The 23,046-nt window shown below is 35.4% G+C and overlaps 2 protein-coding genes across 2 annotated transcripts; both read right to left on the minus strand.

The window, feature by feature from the left end:
- Positions 1–1,134: 1,134 nt before the first annotated feature.
- Positions 1,135–2,067, minus strand: Or4c104 (olfactory receptor family 4 subfamily C member 104). The gene has a single exon (NM_001000343.1). It carries the CDS (start codon positions 2,065–2,067, stop codon positions 1,135–1,137), a length of 933 nt encoding a protein of 310 aa, NP_001000343.1.
- Positions 2,068–14,182: 12,115 nt separating this feature from the next.
- Positions 14,183–15,112, minus strand: Or4a66b (olfactory receptor family 4 subfamily A member 66B). The gene has a single exon (NM_001000344.2). The coding sequence runs from the start codon at positions 15,110–15,112 to the stop codon at positions 14,183–14,185; it is 930 nt and encodes a 309-aa protein (NP_001000344.1).
- Positions 15,113–23,046: the final 7,934 nt, after the last annotated feature.

Genomic DNA, 23,046 nt, shown 5'->3' on the forward strand with positions numbered 1-23,046 from the left:
GTCTGCTTCTTCTTTATTATTATTTTTTTCAAAATTTATATCAAATTTCACCAAAATATTTTATATCTGAAATAAAACATTTCTGTTTCAAAACCTGAGATACTGATTTGCATCATTTTGTTTAATCATCCAATATATCCAAGCAACCTATATTGAAGTGATTGTTCTATTTATTCTAAGATAAATATTAGTAGTTAAATTACAAGAGATCAGGTCAGAAGAAGAGAAGAAAGGTCATTGTGTATTCAACTACAATATTGAGAACAGAGTATCAGAGATTCTCAAGTGAATTTTTCATTCTGAATCCTGTTAGTGTTCTAGTATTCTATTTTAATAAAAACAAGGGAAAAGTTCTGAGTCAATCTCCAAATATAAGAGAGATTTCTTCAAGTACATGCATTTTCCCCTTAACTAGTACTTGCTAAAATTATTGTAATCTGTCACAATCTGCTGAATTCAAAAATGAACACAAGTTGATGATATGAAGTGTCATCATATGAAAACATAAAGACATATAAAAGGTCTTTATAAAGTAACTAATTGAAATATGTATATATATATATATACCTACATACTTTAATGGAATAACATTTAGTAAAAAAAATGAGGTCATTCATTAGACCTCTTTATAGGTCTAATTAGACAGAAGGAATATATAAATGGGAGGGTTTTACAGAAGAAAGCATTGGGAGAATGTCAAACTTATATTAAAATCACAAAAATAAATCAATTAAATAAAGAATAACTAATTGGAAGTGGTAAACCTGTTCAGGTTTTCAATAGAAGATATGATTATATAGATAGCCAGTTATCAGGAGAAAACGTGAGAAGTCAAGAGGAAGAAGGACAGAAAATACAATCACAGTCACAAATAGTGTTGAGACAGAAAGGTTGAAGAACCAGAGACACAGTCTCTAAAAGGAATAAAGACCAAGGGACATTGTACATATTTCTAATCCATGCTTCATGCTACTACATAAAATCAACTCAACAAAAGTGTTTTTACAAGGTCTCTTTATTATACAAACTTAAAGTCCCCATTCACTAAGAAACTGATATACTAAACTAATAATAAAAATAATATTTTATTGATATCTAATTTAATGCTAAATATGAAAATATTAGGAATCTCATTTACTTTCTATCATCTGAGACCACTTTCCTTCTCCATAATTTCTTCATTGCATTTTTCACCTCTGCATTTCTCAGTGTGTAAATCAAAGGATTGAGAAAAGGTGTTCCAATTGAGTAAAATATAGATACCATCTTGTCCAAAGGAAATGTTGTTGCAGGACGTGTATATATAAAGATGCATGGTCCAAAGAAAATGATAACCACAATAATGTGGGATATGCAGGTGGATAGAGCTTTCCTCCTCCCCTCAGCACTGTGGTTTCTTAGGGAATGAAGAATAATGACATAGGAGACCATCAGCATGAGAAAACTCACTGTACAAATGGCTCCACTGTTGGACACCAGAAGCAGGTTGATCATGTATGTGTCTGAACAGGCTAGTTTCAATAGTGGCTGCAAATCACAAAAATTGTGATCAATCACATTGGGACCACAGAAGGGCAAACTCAAGGCCAGAAATATCTGCACTAAAGAATGCACACAGGATCCCACCCAGGCTAAAGCCACCAACACCCCACAGACCCGGTGGCTCATGATGGTCATATAGTGTAGGGGCTTACAGATGGCCACATAGCGGTCAACAGCCATGAGGATGAGGATAAAGATCCCCAGACAGCCAAAGAAATGAAATGTAAAGACTTGGATTATGCACTCAGTGAAAGAGATAGAAGCCTCCTTCAGCAGGGAATCCACAATTGTTCTAGGAGCTACAGTTGTTGAGAAACAAGTGTCAGACAAGGATAAGTAAAACAAGAAGAAGTACATGGGGCTCCCAAGGGCCTGGCTTGTCTTGATCGTAACAATGATAAGCAAATTACCTAGTAATATCCCCATATAAAAGAACAGGAAAATAGCAAACACAATGTTCTTCCTACTGGGATCCTGTGTCAAGCCAAGAAGAATGATCTCAGTCACATTGATATTCAGCTGCATGGTTCATGAATGAGAAGGAAACCATATGAAATGTGTCATCTGCAAAAGATAAAGGAACTAGTTTTAACACTTGGTGTGATGGACTATTTTAAGCAAAGACATTTCTTCATCATAAAAATATTCCACATAATGATTATTAAACTGTTGTTACCACACTTTGTATGCAATTTCAATGTCTTTTTTAGTTTCAAGAAACCTATGAAATTGACAATTTCTCCACCGAACTCTCTGTCTCAAACTCTCTGAATTTAGTATGGTTCAGATTAGTTTTGCAGTTCAATTAATGTAAAGTAAATGTATACTTTCCTTTATTATTCACCTTACTGTTTCATAGTAAAAAATTTCTGGTGGCAATAACTTATGCAATGTTTTCTTATCTATTGATAATAATCTGTTTATCCTTGGCAGTGATAAGTGAGGTTACCTAGCCCTCACAATTTTTAAAATTCCTATTTTTCATTCATGTTACATAGTTATTACCTATATTTATAATTGATACTATACTTATTTCTAGGTATTGTTCCTTGAAAGAACAAGAAATGCTAGTAACCTGCACAAAATCTGGCAGTGTTTTCAAATAATCTTCATGATATTTTATGAATGTTATATATAAACAGAAAAGAATATTCCTTGATAGTAAGTACTAAATATCTCAATATTATATCTTAGGCTATTCATACTCTCTGAAATTACATTCAAATAGTAAGGTATTTCTTACTATATATAAGTACATATCTGTATGCTAAATATCTTCATATCTAGGATAATTTGTTATCAAAAAACTATATAACTTTAACCATTTCTTAGACTATATAACTTCTGGTAACTTTTTACCATAAATGTACATACATCAATGTCAATGTTTATAATGATTTTATTTCCTTTATATTTTCATAAAATGAATGCAACTTATTTAAGATAAATGACAAATTATAGAATTAAATTGAAAATAATTCAAGTATTTATTTAATGACCTGTTTAATTAATGTTATCTTAGTTCTTGATCATTTCTCCTTTCATGCAACATTTATCTTCAAGCTTCAGTCAAGAAAATTTCTGTATAGACAGTTGAAAATCTACCATCTCCAGTCTCTATTGCTCTCTAATATAAATTCTGTGTCTGTTGAGATGTAAAAGATTTTTTATTGTTTCAAGTGAAATTTCTGTATTTCACTTTGAATGAAATAATTTTTATCTATTACTGTTAATGTCATTCTGATTATAAAGATATTTCCCATAATTAACCTATTGTGGATTTTTATATATCATGGGCAGCAGATGGCAAATAAATTCATAGTTTAGAAAGCTAAGACAAAATCCCAACTGAAGCAAAAGTAAAACTGAAATGTATCAAAATATCTTATTGAGATTCCTAAATGATTCAAAATGAAAGTACCCATGCTCTGCACAGCATCATATAACATGGGATGTTGACATCCACAAGAATGGCTACCTTGACAGTACAAACTGAGATTTGAATCCTTGATTCTTGATGCAGGTAGAGAGAATGTTAAATAAGCTATATTCTTCTTTGACTTTTTTTGAGATTTTTGTTTATTTTGCTTTGCAGTTTTGGTCATTTGTATTGTTTTGGGTTATTTTTTTTTATTTTTTAAACTTCTTTTTTCTTCATACGTGAGCCATTGCTGTCCCATGCCTCTCTAAAAGTAGTAATCAATACAACCCATCAGGTTTTCATCAGACATTATAATATACCTCAATGTCCTTAAGACAAATAGCACCAAAATGCAATATGTATTGAAAACTATATTTACTTCAACTTTTTAAACAAAATGGGCAGACTTACAGTTAGCTATGTTGGTCAAAAATAATAGTGAGCACATGCTATGTAGGTATTGCAGGTGAAGGAGGAGATCTGAATATTAGCAAACTTGAAAGGCAGTGAATAGAGGATGATGAAAATGAGTGTCTGGTGACTCCTTCCATGGGAGTCTACATTGATATGAAGAGCCCCAAGTAGAAAGAATCTGCTTCTCCAGGATGCTAAAGAATCACTAGTGCTGAACTTAATGATATGAGATTTGTGTCTTTCAGAAACTCATACACTAAACTTGACTTCTATTCATAGCTTACCAATTCCTTTAGCTTGTAAAAGCTTAAATAAAAGCATTATATAATAAATCCTCTTCAAGCTTCTAAAACTGTATGACTTAATTTCATGACTCATACCATATCCACCACGAAAAAAAATTGGGAAATAACCTGGACAGAGAAACAGAAAATCGCACTATTCAATACCTATAAGGTCTGTTTACTTAACTTGCTTACTCAATTGTGAAAAATTGCTCTGTAGTCATTTTTTCTAAGGGCTTAAGATTGATAAGATGATGCCTATGCTCTGTAGGGAAGTAGCAAATTAGTGAGATAACAACACCCCTATAGGTTTTATTTTCCTTCAAGTTCATTACATATATTTTAAGAATCACCAGTGACATCTGCTTGAATGTGTGTCAGTTGGTTTGAACTTTATCTGGAATGTAGTCAAGTTCTTAAAGTACATTCTAGGTGCATGTCCACTGATGGTGAAAGATTTGATCTATGTCATTTTATTTTGTAGAAAATAATCATACTATACTCTAATATACACTAGTCCACAAGTATTACACTTGTTCAACACAAAGCTGATACTTCTAAGAAGTTTTGTCACAGTCATTATTCCCTAATATCCTTTACTCTAAATTTTAGTTAGGCATAATTTTTTTAAGTTTTGGGTGTACATAGAAGTTTTAGCTTAACATAATCTCATTTGGCCATTTTATATGAAAATATATGGGGGATGTTTTCATAGTTTAACACCACATTAAATAATAACGAATAATAGTATATCAAATTCACTCTTTCACTTTCTTTCCCATACAATATTGTTGGCCTTTTACATACTAATTTCATTTTATTAGCATATATTTTATATGCTAAAATTTTATTGATAACTTCATTATTAAAAATAAATTCTACAATAGAATTATCTTCCACAGCATACTATCATGAACTTTTTAAAGAAAAAGGCTAATCATTTTTATTGTTTCTATATAAATTGTCATCAGTTTTACCAAGTGTTATTAAATAAAAAACATTTTACCCAAAGTGGTACAAGTATATTTTGAAACCACATACTAATTTCTTATAAGAAACTCACTGATTTTTAGAAAATCGCTTTTTACCAAGGATAGTATTTTATGCGTATCATAAGAGTAAACTTTAAAAAGTATGCTGGGTTATTAATATTAATGCCTTTATTCCAGTGGCTAGTATAATGTTCTAATCATATGTCCATACAACATATAGAAAAGTAGTAAAATATACATATTTACCAAATCTTCAATAGTGTATCTCTGAGCTCACAAATGTAGAAATAGTATTTCTTACCTGTTAGAGAACTAGCTATATATGTCTCATCTACCCAGTATCTTTTGGTAGCAGCTTTCCCACAGGATGCTGAAAAAAAAGTATTTCTGCCCTCTAGAGGGAATATGATAGCTCATAATGGTATAAGACATTGATATTGTGGGCAGCTTTCAAAGTTTCTCCTCTTTGGCTTATCAAAAACATTTCAGGGGCTATAATACATCTAATTTGCACAGTCTGATTAAACTATAACAATATAAAATGAATCATCCTTGATTTCACTAACAAGACATGAGTTTGGTTACAGAGGTGAGGTCATTTATAGCAAAGTCGCCAGAGGAGAAAAAAACAGAAATGTAGGAATGAATAATGAAGCTGAGACTAGGAAGAAAGAAAGAAGAAATAACATACAATTTTGAAAAATTAATTTGATCATAAATCTCTGCTTCAATTAAGAATTGGCCTTCCATAGCTGTGAAATGAAATACAGAATGTGGAAAATATAGTATCTCTTACAATGAGCTTACAAAGAATTTATAAATACTATTAGGGAAGTACTAAGTGATGAAACCAGAAGTCTGTTATGCAGCCTATAGAAGACACATTTCAAGATTTCAAAATTGTTTAATTTCTTTTAGGATTAATATGAATACAGAACTCTGAATTTGAAAGAAGAAAATTCTCTCCATTCATTTTAATAACTCATGTCACTGAGAAGAGACAATCCCTTCCTTTTTCAAGGTTATTTAGTATTACAGATAAAAGTATAAAAAGTTTCAGAAACATGAGATAAATTGAGTCAGAACTTTGGAGAGGAAAAGAAATGAGAGTAGACTATCTACAGATATCCCCCAACTCTTGTAGGATGAATAACTGGAGAAAATTAGTCTTTCTAAGTTATAAATCAAAAAAGTAGATGGACTCACTAATGAGTTATGTAAGCAGTCAAATGGGCAAAAAAAGTGTCATCAGAAAGAATGACTAGGGTGTCAAGTCTAACAGTGACAGTTTGAGATTGTCTGGAAAAAGAAACTGAAAAGAAAAAAAAAATGTGACTGAGGTGCAAGGCAGAAAGGAGGCCAAGTTAGCAGTGACAGTCTGTAAACAACTACATTAGTCAGAGGAGCTTCTGGAGTATACAGATGCCTATCAGATTCAGAAGGCAGTCAGTCTTTCCAGTTTTAATAATGCTTTCATGTGCATCATATTTATTTTGTCCCTGTGAAATCAAGCTTTCCCTTGGAGATGTAAAATAGGATTTTCTCTCTATTCTGGAGGTATTTAGAATCAACTGGCCCATGGAATCCTTGTGAAAGGATAAGATCAACTGAATGATCCATTTGTAAAAGTGATTTCTCTTGATTAACCATGATATTTCAAAATCAGGGGCATGATAATATGTTTGTTTCTTTTTCTTCCAAATAAAACTGTTAACAAAGACACATAGAAATGACCCCAAAGTCTTTGCTAAGTAGGTGTCCAACCTCAATAACTTTCAAATCCACTTACTTTTGTACTCTAATTAAATCATACTGTAACCCAGAACATGGCTCCATTCAAGCTAGAACACATAGACCTAGAAGGTCTTTGGATATGATCCTTTGCCAAAGCAGACATGCTCATGTTGCTGGATTAAAATTTACATCTACAACAAAAGTTTATAAAGCATTTGTATAATAATTTCCAACTAAGCACATTTATATATACTTATCTTTTTGCCCATATAACTAGTTCATGATATATAAAATAATATTTTATGTAAAAGAAACTGAAACTGCCAAGTTTATACTGCTTTCTGCTGAGGAAAAAAATAGAATATTGCCATGTATAGGTGACCAATAGATCACCAGGCATTAAGACAAAAGTAATTGTAATAACCTAAAGTATGCTTGCCTATAGCTATGACAACAAAATAAGCATATATATATGCATATATGTGTGTATATATATATGTATATATATAAATATATATATAGTGATATCAAGTTCTTGGTGATAGTAATAAGGTTATTTTACATTAAGATGTAAATAGAACCTACCCATGTTTCTGCATGCTTGTTGATTACCTTCTGAATAAAATTAGGTAGAAATTATAGTGAGAGAAATAGACATGGGAAAGATGGTGGTTTGTGCCTACTGCTCACTGAGCTAGATACAACTATACGTATTTACAGTAAAGAAGGAAAATAATTCCTGAGATGTGAGGAGAAAGACCACCAACCCAAAAAATACATAACCAAATTAATTAAAGCAAACTTATTTATTCGTTTTTTTCTTTTATTGATTATTTTTATTTACATTTCAAAGGTTATTTTCTTTCCGGTTTTCCGGACATAAGACCTCCTAAACTATCCCCCTCCCCTTTTTCTATAAGGGCATTACCCTCCCCATTCACCCCCTCTTCCTGAGCCCTGACATTCCCTTACATTTGGTGGGTGAGGTAGCCATCCTCTGCTACCTATGCAGCTGGAGCCATGGGTCAGTCCATGTATAGTCTTTGGGTAGTGGTTCATTTGCAAATTCATTTGTGATTAAAAAAAAACCCAGAATAGTGAAAACTATACTCAACAATAAAAGAACTTCTGGGGGAATCACCATCCCTGAGTTCAAGCAGTATTACAGAGCAATATTGATAAAAAGCTGTGTAGGATGGTGATTTGCAAATTTCTCTAACTCTCTGAAGGATTCGTACGAATTTTGATGAAGATTGCATTAAATCTGTAGATTTCTTTTGACGAAATGGCCATTATTTATTCTTTTACATGGGTTATATCCTCCTAAAGGGAGTGTTTGAAAATGGTGTTGAATGTAAAGAGATAATGGTTTTATACTTCAAAGATAGAGGGTATTTCCAAGTGTGGAATTTGGCAGGCAAATAGATCGATTTACAAAAATATAACTTAACAAGTTGGTAATAACCTCTTGTGAAGTAAAGACAGTGTTTCAAGACTGTAATAAAAAGTAGTCATAATAGCAGTTGGTAATAAAAGCAAGTGATTATATAAGCTTTTGAACTAAATCCATGACAATCTATTAATGAAATAGGCATTACATTAATATCTGTAATTAAGTTTAGAGTTGAGGTATAGCCTATCCCTTGAGAAACAGGCTGAATAATAACCAGGAATAAACCTAGTTTGTCTTTACTATAGGAAGACTTTTTTTATTTTTATTTCTTTTTTATTTCTTTTTTCATTTTAATTGGTTATTTTATTTATTTCCATTACAAATATTACCCCCTTCCATCCGCTTCCCAGCATTCTCTCTTCCTTCCCCTGCCAATATGAGGGTAGTTTCCCACTTGCCCATTCACTCCTTCCTTAGTGGCCTAGCATTCTCCTATCTTGGGATATCAAACCTCCACAGGACCAAGGGGCTCCCCTAGGGTGAGGCCAGCTAAGGCAGTCCTCTGCTACATGCCCACCTAAAGCCATGGGTGCTCCCTGCGTACTATTTGGTTGATGGTTTAGTTCCTGGGAGCTTTGGGGGGGTCTGATTGGTGGATATTGTTGTTCTTCCTATATGGTTGCAAACCCCTTCAGCTCCTAAAGTCTTTCCTAACTTGCCCATTGGAGACCCTATACTCAGTCCAAACTTTGGCTCAATGCATTCTCATCTGTATTGGTCAGGCTCTGGCAGAGTCACTAAGAGGACAGCTTTACCATGCTTGTGTCAGCAATAGCTTGTTGGCATCAGCAATAGTGTCTCAGTTTAGTGTCAGCAGATGGGATGGATCCCTAGGTGGGACAATGTCTGAATGGCATTCTCTTCAGTCTCTGCTCCACTCTTTGCCCCAGCATTTCCTTTTGTCAGGAGAAATTCCGTATTAATATTTTTGAGGTGGGTGGGTGGCCCCATCCCTCAAACATGGTTTCATGCCTGTCCAAAGGTTATGGTCTAGGAAGGGTATATTTACTTCTTGTTGGGTATTTTGATCTCCCTGTTAGGTTCTGTCTTTGCTTCATCCATCTCATCTAGTTTGGTGGCTGGATATGTATGGGTCACATGTGGGGCCGGCTCTGAATGGGTGTTCCTTCTGCCTCTGTTCTAAACTTTGCCTCGCTATTCCCTCCCAAGGGTATTCTTGTTCCCCTTTTAAAGAAGGAGTGAAGCATTCACATTTTGATCATCCTTCTTGAGTTTCATGTGTTCTGTGCATCTAGGGTAATTTGAGCATTCTGGCTAATATCCACTTATCAATGAGTGCATACTACGTGTGTTTTTCTGTGATTGGGTTACCTCACTCAGGATGATATTTTCCAGTTACATCCATTTGCCTATGAATTTCGAAAAGTCATTGTTTTTGATAGCTGAGTAATATTCCATTGTGTAGATGTACCACATTTTCTGTATCCATTCCTCTGTTAAAGGGCATCTGGGTTCTTTCCAGCTTCTGGCTATTATAAATAAGGCTGCTATGATCATATTGGAGCATGTCTTTGTTATATGTTGGGGCATCTTTTGGGTATATGCCCATGAGAGGTATAGCTGGGTCCTCAGGTAGTGCAATGTCCAATTTTCTGAGGAACCTCCAGACTGATTTCCAGAATGGTTGTATCAGTCTGCAATCCCACCAACAATGGAGGAGTGTTCCTCTTTCTCCACATCCTAGGCAGCATTTGCTGTCACTGAGTTTTTGACCTTAGCCATTCTCACTGGTGTGAGGCGAAATCTCAGGGTTGTTTTGATTTGCACTTCCCTTATGACTAAAGATGTTGAACATTTCTTTAGGTGTTTCTCAGTCATTCGTCATTCCTCAGCTGTGAATTCTTTGTTTAGCTCTGAACCCCATTTTTAATAGAGTTATTTGTCTCCCTTCAGTCTAACTTCTTGAGTTCTTTGTATATTTTGGATATAAGCCCTCTATCTATTGTAGGATTCGTAAAGATTTTTTCCCAATCTGTTGGTTGTCGTTTTGTCCTAACCACAGTGTCCTTTGCCTTACAGAAGCTTTGCAGTTTTATGAGATCCCATTTGTCGATTCTTGATCTTAGAGCATAAGCCATTGGTGTTTTGTTCAGGAAATTTTCTCCAGTGCCCATGTGTTCGAGATGCTTCCCAACTTTTTCTTCTATTAATTTGAGTGTATCTTGTTTGAGGTGGAAGTCCTTGATCCACTTGGACTTAAGCTTTGTACAGGGTGATAAGAATGGATTGATCTGCAGTCAAATATCTTCTAAACTTTTGTGTTTATGTTTATTGATTACTGTTATCATTAACCTTGTTCATACAGGAAAATGTCCTTAAATAATAGGTGGCAGTTAAAAAGGGAATCAGATCTAATCAAAAGTATGAAGTAGATGTTTCATGTTATAGAAGCCGAGTGTTCAGAAAGGATTCAAATATATATAAACCTTTATGAGGCTCAAGGAACCTCTTGGAAGAGGTTAAGACAAAATTCAAAAACCATACGAGGAAAATATCAGAGTACTGGCTAAAAGAATTGAAGTCAGGAAATAAGCATCAGCTTTCATAAATGGATGTTGCTGTGTTAACATAGAGAATGATTGGCCCATATTCGTTTCAAGAAAAGAGATGAAATAATAATGCTGTGGATTGTTGGAAGCATCGCTATCATAAAAAAAATCAACACTGAAAAATGAAATTATCAGAAATGGATTTTTTAAAGAACCAAGAAAACTAGAAAATTAACTACAGTTTAATATTAATTTCAATCTAATAGTATCATATCATATTTCTGCCTCGAATTGCATATCTGAGAAAAGAAAATTAATAGTAACATGATGTTTGTTCTTGTAGTTTGTTTTCCTAAATAACAGCGTTCTCATGATATAGACTATTCTTTTGACTCATTCTATAATTCCTCAAATATCCCAAGTAGGAAAGCATCTGCAGATTCATCAAACTACCACATACATACATAAGCACATATCTACACACTTTGCTTTACCATTTAAAATTCCACTGTTAGAAAGAAAGTTGCCAGCTACACTCTGTCAAGCAAAAAGTATAAATAATGGCAGAGCTTGTTTTCTTTTGGAAGGGGCAAAATATTTTTCTCTATTATTCTATACATTTAAACACTTATATGCTTGAAGGAGTCATTCAGATGAATGAAGATCTTTAGGATACTCTCCCTTACAAATGTCTACATGATTTTAAGAGAGGAATCCTTCAGTTAGGGATTGATGCTCAGAATAAATCCAAGAATTCTGACCAAGGAAAGGCAAATGTTTGAATAGAGGTAAATATATAAAGAGAATTACAATACTGAGCTTAGAGAGTGAACAAGCAACATTAACACGTGAGAAAACACGTGAGAAAGACTGTTAAGTAGAGCAGAAATATCTCTCTAGTGCAGAAAATAAACAAGGTTAACAAGAAAATGTGCAAAGGCTGGCTTCCAATCTCTTTGATGTAACTAGAGATATTTGTTGATAGTTTTATTTTTTCTAATTTTTTCTCTTAATATATGTCTTAAATTGACAAGAGGTAATCTACAATTTGAAGGACAGTAAACATGATAATATAAATGACAAATAATACCATGACTTTGTAACTTAGTGATATACTGCATGTTGAATACACTTAAAAATCCTAAGTAAATATTAGTGAACATAAACATGTAAAACCTAAATGCATTTGAGTATTATTTGGTGTTTATTTAGCTCTTTATTTTTTTAACTATATTTTTTGGATAATTTATGTATTTACATTTCAAATATTATCCCGTTTCCCCCTTTTCCAATACCCCCCACCCCTTCTCCTGTTTCTATGAGGATGCTCCCACTCCCACCCACCCACCCCCTCCTCAACTCCCTGGCATTCCTTTACATTGAGGAAATGAACCTTCACATGGCCAAGGGCTCCAGTTGATGCTGGACAATGCCATCCTCTGCTACATATGCGGCTGGAGTAATGGGTCCCTCTATGTGTACTCATTGGTTGGTGATTTTAGTGCCTGGAAGTTCGGGTGGAGTCTGTTTCATTGATATTGTTGTTCTTCCTCTGGTGTCACAAATCCCTTCAGCTCTTTTGGTCTTTTCTCTAAATCCTCCATTTGTGTCTGCTTGCTCTGCCAAATTGGTAGCTGCAAACATTCTCATCTGTATCATTAGGGCTCTGACAGAGCTTTTCAGGAGACACACCCATATATGGCTCCTGTTAGCAAGCACTTCTTGGCATCAGCAATAGTGACTGAGATTGGTGGCTGCATATGGGATGAATCCCCTAATTTTCAATACATCCCAACTGCAGTTTCCCCTCCTTCCACTTCCCCATTTTCCTTTAGAAAAATAACAGACTACAGGAATATCCACAGAACATGGGCATAACCAGGTACACAAAGAATAGAGAACAACCCACAAGTCAAAACTGGGTAAGACAACCCAGTAGGGAAAAATAGGTCCCAAGACTAGGTAGAAGAATCAGAGATAACCTAACTTGTATATTAGAAGTCACACAAAACACTAAGCTACCACCTAACACAAACCAATGGAGGCTCATTTTTACGAGTCATTTCTAAGAAAAATAAGATATCAAAACTATGCATTTATTTTATGTGACATATGCCTATTATACTCACAACTTGGCTCAATGTAATTGAACAAGCATAATTTTTAAAAAGAATTGCCCTCAAATGCAAGATTACTAGAAAAATAGTAAGTACCTTGAGACATAGAAGCATTGGAAATTGAAGGAATTTGGGTTTTTTTTTTTTTTTTTGCTTGTCTCTTTGTTGGTTGGTTGGTTGGCTGGTTGGTTGTATGGTTTTTGGCTTGTTGATATGTCTACAGAGTCTTCTCTGAGAAATTAAGAGATAGGATGGCATTATATATAAGGCATGGACTCTCAACTACAGTAACCAGAGCAAGCTAGGCAAATGAGACTAAGGAAAAATGCACTGGATCTGGGAAAAACTTTGTTTTACATCCATGCAAAGGTATCATGGGAAGATAGGCGATAAGCAAAAGAAGCTTATATCATGAAAATGTGTTGTTAAGCATTCCCTCTTAAGACTTCTGTGTGTTAACAGAATGATGTTCTAGTTGTGAAATATTACATCTCTTTACATGTTCCAAAATATATTTATATGACTGTTGCAAACTAATAAAGTATAGACAGAAAGATTTACAAAGGCAATATGTCCTTCTAAATTTACCAGAATCAAAAGCCTATAATCATTTACATAGACATAGGAAGATGATCTTATATATCTCAGTATTATGATAATGAATATACAAAAATGAAACAATACGAAATGTAAAATCAACAAGTGATAAAAGTGGATTAAATTCCTACTAGTAACAGGATTTTATGTAATTTCTTAAGACAGAGGACTGGTGTGGTTAAAGATGTACTTCATTTTTAGTGTGAATATCTCTCTCTCTCTTTCCTTCTCCCTCTCCCTCCCTCTCTCTCTCTCTCTCTCTCTCTCTCTCTCTCTCTCTCTCTCTCTCTCCCTCTCTCTCTCTCTCTCTCTCTCTCTCTCTCTCTCTCTCTCTCTCTCTCTCTCTGTGTGTCTGTGTGTCTGTGTGTGTCTCGGGTGACTGGAAAAGGATCCTAGTGTTTCCCCACCCTAAGCATGTATTCTACCACACCAAGGCAATTCTTGCCACCCTTACATCCACCTGATCATGCCTGGATGAACTTGTGGTATGTAGATTAGAGAGGTCATTAAGTTGTTCCTTTGACTCATAACTTTCCCCCAAATTGTTTGTACTTTCTGTGACCTGTTGAATAGTTGCTGACGAAAGAACATCGAAGCAGAATCACAGTATTGTTTCACTTACTTCAATTCTGAATTTGACAGCCAAGACCACACCTTGTGCATGGCACTTTTCATCTCACTGTTTCTCAGTGTGTAGATGAGGGGATTCAACATGGGGGCAAGCACAGTGTAAAACACAGAAATCTCCTTATCCTTGTTCTCACTTCCAGCAGGTAAAGCATAGGTATAAATACAGGGTCCAAAAAATAAAACTACCACCATTATGTGTGAACTACAGGTTGAAAGTGCTTTGAGTAGCCCTGCAGATGATCTTGTTCTCAGAGAATACAATATGAGTATGTAAGAAGCAAGTAGTACAGTAAAAATGGCAACAAGCACCATCCCAGAGTTAGCCATTGCTAAGACACTAACGACATGAACATCTTTACAGACCAGCTTCAAAAGAGGCTTGACATCACAGAAATAGTGATTGATGTGGTTGGGACCACAGAATGGAAGGCTGAGCACCATGAGTAGTAAAGCAATGGAGTGCCAGAACCCCACTATCCAGGCCGTGACAATCAACATATCACATCTCTTCCTGCGCATGATAACCATGTAGTGCAGGGGCTTGACAATGGCAACATAGCGGTCCAAGGCCATGGATACCAGGATGAAGATTTCCACACCTGCCAGCAAGTGGGCAGTGAAGAGCTGGGTCATGCACTCATTATAGGAAATGTTTTTTCTAGTTGCGGCCAAGTCCCTGATGAGCCTGGGAATCACAGTGGAGGTGTAGCAGAGGTCCATGAGGGAAAGGTGGCAGAGAAAGTAGTACATTGGTTGTTCGATTAAATGGCTGCAGGTGATGGTGACTAGGATAACAGAGTTCCCCATTAAGACAGCCAGGTAGCAAAGCAGGAACAAGAGAAAGAACAGCAGCTCTATTTGTCTATTCTCCCAAAGACCCATAAAAATGAACTCTGTGACATTTTTATGATTTTCCATGAATTTTAGGTCAATCAACATGCACAGCTGAAACTTAGTTCTTCTGAAATTACATATGAAGAAAGGAAGAGAAATGAGGATGGGAAGGAATAATGGAGGGAAGGTGAGAGGAATGACCAAGGATGGAATAAAGGAGGGAAAAGAGAAATGGGGTTTTGTGAATAAAATCCATCGTAGCTGAAAAGTGTTAGTAGCAAGTGAAGTTCTAACCATGGAGTCACAAGCAGGAAGTAGATGAAAATGTTGGTGACCCATTAGTACCATTTCATATATAAGCCTTTTCTATCCTCCTCCTCTGCTCCTCCCTCCGTCCATACCAGTATATCTCAATACTTCTGTCTCCTTCTGCATACAAGGGTCCACAGATGTAAGGGTGGATAGTTGTCATGTCACGTGTATGCTGTTCACAGTTTCTTATCATTCTATTCCTATAATACTAAAATCAATCACTCCCTCTCCTTCTCCTCCTCTCTTCTCCCCATTTTTGCCTCTCTCCCACTGCTCCCCACCCTCTGCCTCCTTTTCTGCTTCCACTTTTCTCCTTCTTCCCCTGCCCCTCTACCTTTCTCTCCTGGGTAATCTCTCCTCTTTCTCCTCTTCTCTGCTACCCTCTCTGTCTGTCTGTCTGTCTGTCTGTCTGTCTGTCTGTCTGTCTCTCTTTCACTCTCTGTCACTCTGTCTCTCTGTCTCTCTGTCTCTGTCTCTCTGTCTCTGTCTCTCTCTCTCACAAACACAGAGAGAGAGAGAGAGAGAGAGAGAGAGAGAGAGAAATTTACATACTCACATTTAGAGTAAACATATTTTTCCTTAGTTACTAACATACCTTTTATTTAAACCATGTTTTTAAAGGTCTGCAAATTTCATTTTTTATGGTAAAACTGATACATATTTTTCCAATGTTATCCCAACTGCATCTTGATGGGAAGAAAATAAAAAGAAAGGGAAGCACTGAAATTTAACTCCTGAGACTTAAACAAAAGACTAAGACTATGAGATGTATGATTAGTTTTAATAGTCAGGAAAACATTTCTGATTTTCTGCTACTTTAAATATGTGTACCTTAGAGAAAATTGTAAAGTAGCAAAACCTAATATTCATAACTTGTGAAATTCAATTAAAGAATTGCATGCCTTATATTTAGCAGTAATAATGCTCTGAACGTGGTATTAAATAGCTCTCATAATATTTCCTTTTTTATCTTCATCAAAAGTTTATGAACCCTATGCCATTTTATTCCTGCCTATTTTTTAAAGAGGCATCCAACAGTGTAGGATTGAACATGAACAAATATGGGATTTATATTTCAACAGTATTGCATAGCTCTGAAGATCATGGTTAAATAAAAGGGACTTAAACCTTGAGTATCAACTTAATTTTCCATATGATTGTCATACAATTTAAAAATGTCTTATTATTTTTAAATAGCTTTGACAAAGATACATTAGAAAATGAATTTATCTGTGGGGTCTACTAATATCAAATTCTATAAAGAGTAAAATTAGTACCCCAAAGATTTTATTATACTTATAGTTTTGATATAGTATATTATATTATTATAATATATGTATATACATATTTTTGTGTGTGTGCACATGCGCACATGTACTACTCATAATACTTACTTCTGTTAGGCTCTGAAATTTTCCAAACTGCCATGTGTCCTTTAATGTGGGTTCTCTTTCATTTTCTGTGACCTTTAGATGAAACAAGAGTAGATGTGGGAAGCATCTACCTCTTCCATGAATCTTTAGCCCAATGCAGCTTTTAAAGATTCACTGCCTGAAATACTGTAAGCAAACAGGCAAGGATACACAAGGGGAACAGTCTCAAGGGCACTTTCCCAAAGAATTCTAGGCTGTAGTTATGGGTGTAAACGTCAACTAACACTATCCTGTGGTTACATATTAAGGCTTTCTTTAATTCATTTATAAGGACTATGGCATAAATGCTCTGTTGTTTCTGTTGATGTTGTTGAAATCCTGAGATTTTTTTCCCAGAAATTTTCATTAAAGATTTAAGTTGCTGAACTTATATGAGATATATAATAAATGCTGGATTATTTCTCATTTCATTATATTACTGTGTTGAGAATAACATATTACTATTATCCTAATAAATATTACTCTAAAATATTGTTATCATAGATTTGAAAATACTTCATCAATGTTTCATTATAACCACTGGAAACTTAGAAGACATGCATAATACTTTGTATTAATAGATACTAGTATTAGTGTAACTCACTAATCATCCTGAGTGAGGTAATCCAGATCCAGAAGTGCACTCATGGGATGCATTCACTTAGAAGTGGGCATTAGCCATAAAGTACTTGAAAACCACGCTAAAATCCACAAACCCAAAAGTATAAGAGAGGGCCCAAAAGAGTAAGGTGGAACAGGAAATAAACTAAACATTGGAGCTGGGTGGGGGGAGGAAACTGGATGGAAGGGGAAGTGAGAAGGAGAACCCATATAGGTATCAGATGTAGGGAGAATAGGGTAGGAGATGGCTGTGAGCAAGGAAATTATTGTGGGGCATCTTTGGGATTAGCTAGAAACTAGGGATGGCAAAGGCTCCTGGGAATCTATGGGAATGACCCTAGCTGAGAGCTCTATAACTGAGTGATATGAAGACTGAAGTAGCCACCTTCTGTAGCCATACAGGTAGGACTTCTATTACAAGAAGAACATCGACCTACCCACAAAAACTTGCACCCAAAATTTGTCCTACCTATAAGATGTGCAGGGATATAGATAGTAGAGATTGATGGAACAGACAACAAGTGACTGGCCCAACTTGAGACATACCCCATGGAAGAAAGCCAACTCTTGACACTATTAATGGTACTCTGCTATACTTGCAGACAGGAGCCTCATATAACTGTCTCCTGAGAGGCTCCGTCCAGCAGCTGATGGAAACAGATGCAGTGATTGACAGCCAAATAACAGGCAGAGCACTCAGTCTTTTGGAAGAGTAGAGGATAAGATTGAGTGAGTTAGAGGAGTCAAGGACATAAGAATATGAACAGAACCAACCAACCTGGGCCTACGGGAACTCACAGAGACTGAATCACTAACCCAAGAACATGCAGGGGCCTAGACATAAGCCTGTTACACATTTGTAGCAGATGTGCTGCCTTTTCTTCATTCTGGTTCCTTTAACAAGTGGAGCAGGGCTGTTTATGACTCTTTCACTAGCTATTGGATCCTCCTCCCCTAGCTGTACTGCCTGGTCACGCCTCAGTGAGAAAGGATATGCTTTGTCCTGCTGTGACTTGATGCCCCAGGGCAGGGAGAGGAGAGGTCCCATTCTCTGAGAAGAGGATGGGTAATAAAGGGAAGAGTTTTCAAGGATGGGACTAGAGGGAGCGGAAAGAGGGTGGCTGACTGAGATGTAAAGTGTGTAAATAAAATGTGTAATTGAAAAGAACTGGGAATAGAGGCCCGTTATGACACCTGTCTGTAATCACCTCTGAGTTTATAGACAATTTGGTCTACCTACTGAGTTCTACTCCAGTCAAAACTGCAAAGTAAGGTTCTGTTACACATCATACTATTTATTAAAAATCTGGGAAATATTTTCCTTAATATGCCATTTTCACATACTTAAAGGCAGTCATTATCCACATGTTTATGTACATTTTGAAATATTAGTAGTTTTAAAATTATTCTTCTTTTCATCTTTTCTTCTTTTTATGTGCCTTGATTACTCCATTTTGTCTAATATTTCAAAATGTAGAAATTATTCCCCATATCTTCACTTTATACCTTTTTAAATATACTCTTTAATTTATTTCCACATACAAGACAATAAAAACATTCTGTTTCTAAATAAGAAACTGGTATTAATTTGGCTTAATATGTTCATCCTCATGTAATTTGACCACAAAATACCTTTACTCTCACACTTGATTCCAAATTCTAGACATTATTTTATCACTTAATAAAGAATACTAAAATTGCTAATATTAGTTAAACATGCAGTATTTTAATGTGTTTTTAGATTGTTTGGTGTTTTTCATTGCTTGATATAGAACCACAATCAGTTTGGATCTTTTAGGTGAGAATATCAACCCTTAATCTGGGTCATACCTCTGTGACAGCCTACAGAAGGAAAAAGAAAGAACTTACTCACTATTGCTGCTTGCTTATTCTCACACTCAGTAGCAAGTCTATTGCATGACTAACATTAGAGCCTACTAAGAACAGTTACTCTAGAGAACCATAACTAATAACAGAATACTAAGAAAATTAGTCCCAGTAAGAGAATGGAAAACCTAATCACATACTTCATGACTGTAGCATAGGTTCGGTAAGGTACACCCATTTCTCCACCAATGCTCACATCAAAGTGATCCCTGATATGTTATCAGCAGGTCATTTTATCTACAGAAATAACAAAATATATAATTTCTTAAGACATCATCAATGGACCTTGACCTACAACCATATTTGTAACTAGAAGTAATTAATGATAGATGCAATAAAAATGAAAATAGAGTTCAGAATATCATTTAAGATTATTGTAGATTGTGTGTCTGAGTAAGAAATACTGAGATCCAGAGAAAATCAAATCATAAGTAACTTGGGAAAAAGAAGAGAAAACAAAACCAACACAATCATCTGATATAAATAAATAAAGGAATAAAACCTCGTTGCTTTGTATCAAAATGACTTCATGGAGTATTTTTAATTCTAAAGCTCAATAATATATTGATAAGAAACTGACTTAAGAATCAAGCATACTACAAAGAAAATAAGAATAAACCTATAGAATATATATTCTTATATATAATAATCTACATAACATATATATACACATACATGTTAAGTTATACCAAATGTTCATCCTTGAGAACATGTAAGCTAACATTATTTAGGTTATATTAACTGAGTGACAATAGGTTGACTAGGTTATATTTAAGAATCAATGAAGTAACTCAGAAATAAACCTACACACCTATGGCCAATTGATTTTTGACAAAGGAGTCAAAACCATTCAATGGCAAAAAGATAGCATTTTCAATAAATGGTACAGGTTCAACTGGAGGTCAGCATGTAGAAGAATGCAGATCAATCCATTCTTATCACCCTGTAAAAAGCATAAGTCCAAACGGATCAAGGACTTCCACATCAAACCAGATACACTCAAAGTAATAGAAGAAAAAGTGGGGAAGAATCTTGGAGAAATTTCCTGAACAAAACACCAATGGCTTATGCTCTAAGATCAAGAATCGACAAATGGGATCTCATAAAACTACAAAGCTTCTATAAGGCAAAGGACACTGTTGTTAGGACAAAGTGGCAACCAACAGATTGGGAGATCTTTACTATTCCTACAACTCACAGAGGGCTCATATCCAAAATATACAAACAATTCATGAAGTTAGACTGCAGAGAGTCAAATAACCCTATTAAAAATGGGGTTCAGAGCTAAACAAAGAGTTCACAGCTGAGGAAGGCCAAATGGCTGAGAAGCACCTAAAGAAATGTTCAACATCTTTAGTCATAAAGGAAATGCAAATCAAAACGACCCTGAGATTTCACCTCACATCAGTGACAATGGCTGAGATCAAAAACTCAGATGACAGCGGATGCTGGCGAGGATGAAGAGAAAGAGGAACACTCCTCCATTGTTGGTGGGATTGCAGACTGGTACATCCATTCTGGAAATCAGTCTGGAGGTTCCTCAGAAAATTGGACATTGCACTACCTGAGGACCCAGCTATACCTCTCATGGGCATATACCCAAAAGATGCCCCAACAATATTACAAAGACACATGCTCAACTATGTTCATAGCAGCCTTATTTATAATAGCCAGAAGCTGGAAAGAACCCAGTTGCCCTTCAACTGAGGAATGGATACAGAAAATGTGGTACATCTACACAATGGAATATTACTCAGCTATCAAAAACAATGACTTTATGAAATTCATAGGCAAATGGGTGGAACTGGAAAATATCCGAAGTGAGGTAACCCAATCACAGAAAAACACACATGGTATGCATTCATTGATAAGTGGATATTAGCCCAAATGCTTGAATTACCCTAGATGCACAGTACACATGAAACTCAAGAAGGATGATGAAAATGTGGATGTTTCACTCCTTCTTTAAAAGGAAACAAGAATACCCTTGGGAGGGAATAGGGAGGCAAAGTTTAGAACAGAGACTGAAGGAATGCCCATTCAAAGTCTGCACCAAATGTGGCCCATACATATACAGATAAGATGAATGAAGCAAACAAGTGCAGGCTAACAAGAACCGGATGTAGATCTCTCCTGAGCGACACAGCCAGAATACAGCAAAATCATAGGCAAATGCCAGCAGCAAACCACTGAACTGAGAACAGGAGCCCATTGAAGGACTGAGAGAAAGGACTCAAAGAACTTGAAGGGGCTTGAGACTCCATATGAACAACACCAACTAACCAGAGCTTCCAGGGACTGACCCTGGGCTCCAGCCTCATAGGTACCAATGAATAGCCTAGTAAGAGCGCCAGTGGGAAGAAACCCTTGTTCCTGTCAAGACTGAACCCCCAGTGAACGTGATTGTTGGGGGGGAGGGTGGTAATGTGGGGAGGATGGGAAAAGGAGCACTCGTATAGAAGCGGGGAGGGAAGGGTTAGGAAGATGTTGACCTGGAAACCTGGAAAGGGAATAAAAATTGTAATGTAAATAAGAAATACCCAATTTAATAAAGATGGAGAAAAAAGAAAAATAATAATATAATTGATATTTGAAAAAGTAACTAAAACAGAATGTGTGGAGCTTCAAAAAAATAAATAAATGATAAATGCAAAAAATAGAATGAATGAAATGAAGTTAACTTTTTTTATAAAAGCCACAATTTAGAAGGAAAGTGGGGATGGAGATATGGAGGTTTTGAAGGGGGAAGGGGAAGAGAGAGATAATATAATTAAGTTATAATCTCCAAACTGAATATACTCCTAACATAATCTAAAAATTAATGAAAAGCTCTTAAAAATAATTGCAATTAACCAATATACATTTCAACAAATGGGAGAAACCCATAGCCATCAGAGAAATGCCAAATTAATTCTATTTTAAGATTTCATCTTATCCTAGTAAGAATGGCCTTTATCAAGAATATAAGCTTTATGCACTTTGTCCTCCTACAGGGGAGATGTAAATTCATGAAGCCATTATGATAATTGGTGTGGACACTCCTCACAAAGCTAAAATCCAATGTTCAAAATGTGCCAGACACAAACTCCTGGACATATACTCAAAGGATTTTATACTCTGTAGTAGAGATACAACTCTAGAGTAGAGATCCAGACATACTCATGCCCACTTACCTTCCCTTCATTAGATGGAGAGAGAGGGAATTAGCTCAGATGCCTATCAATTGATGACTGATAAAGAAAATGAGATAGATATAAACAAGGGATAGATGCAAATATGAAATTTACAGTAATATATATATATATACGTTCTAAGTCTGAAAAGAAAATGTCACATATTTTTTCTCAAAATAAAGATTATAGCTTTGAATTAATTTTGTGTTTAATTTGGAACAGAGAGAGAGGCCAAGAAGCTAAAAAACAGCCATTGGGTAGGGGAAAAGACTTGAACAAGGAAAGATCATAGAACTGACACAAAGTGAAAGTAGAATTAGAAAAATCCTTCAGTAATAAGACTTGAATAGTGAATATGTACAAGAAATAGGTGATAGGTAGAAGTGGAGTGAGTTTTAACTTAAATTGTGATGCAAGTAGAAGATAGATGGGAACCTACTTCTCTTTAAGCTAATTAAAACATTGTTTAAATAATAAGTTTGAATGGAAGTATAAGGGTGGATAATGATAATGACACCAGTCATGAGTTGTCAAATAAAAATTACAGTTCCATGTGCGAGATATTTTCCTATAAATTATTTATCTAGGGAGAAGACCCCAAACAAGATAGGTT

The sequence above is a fragment of the Rattus norvegicus genome, chromosome 3, assembly GCF_036323735.1.
Source record: "Rattus norvegicus strain BN/NHsdMcwi chromosome 3, GRCr8, whole genome shotgun sequence".
In the NCBI taxonomy this organism is placed as follows: domain Eukaryota; kingdom Metazoa; phylum Chordata; class Mammalia; order Rodentia; family Muridae; genus Rattus; species Rattus norvegicus.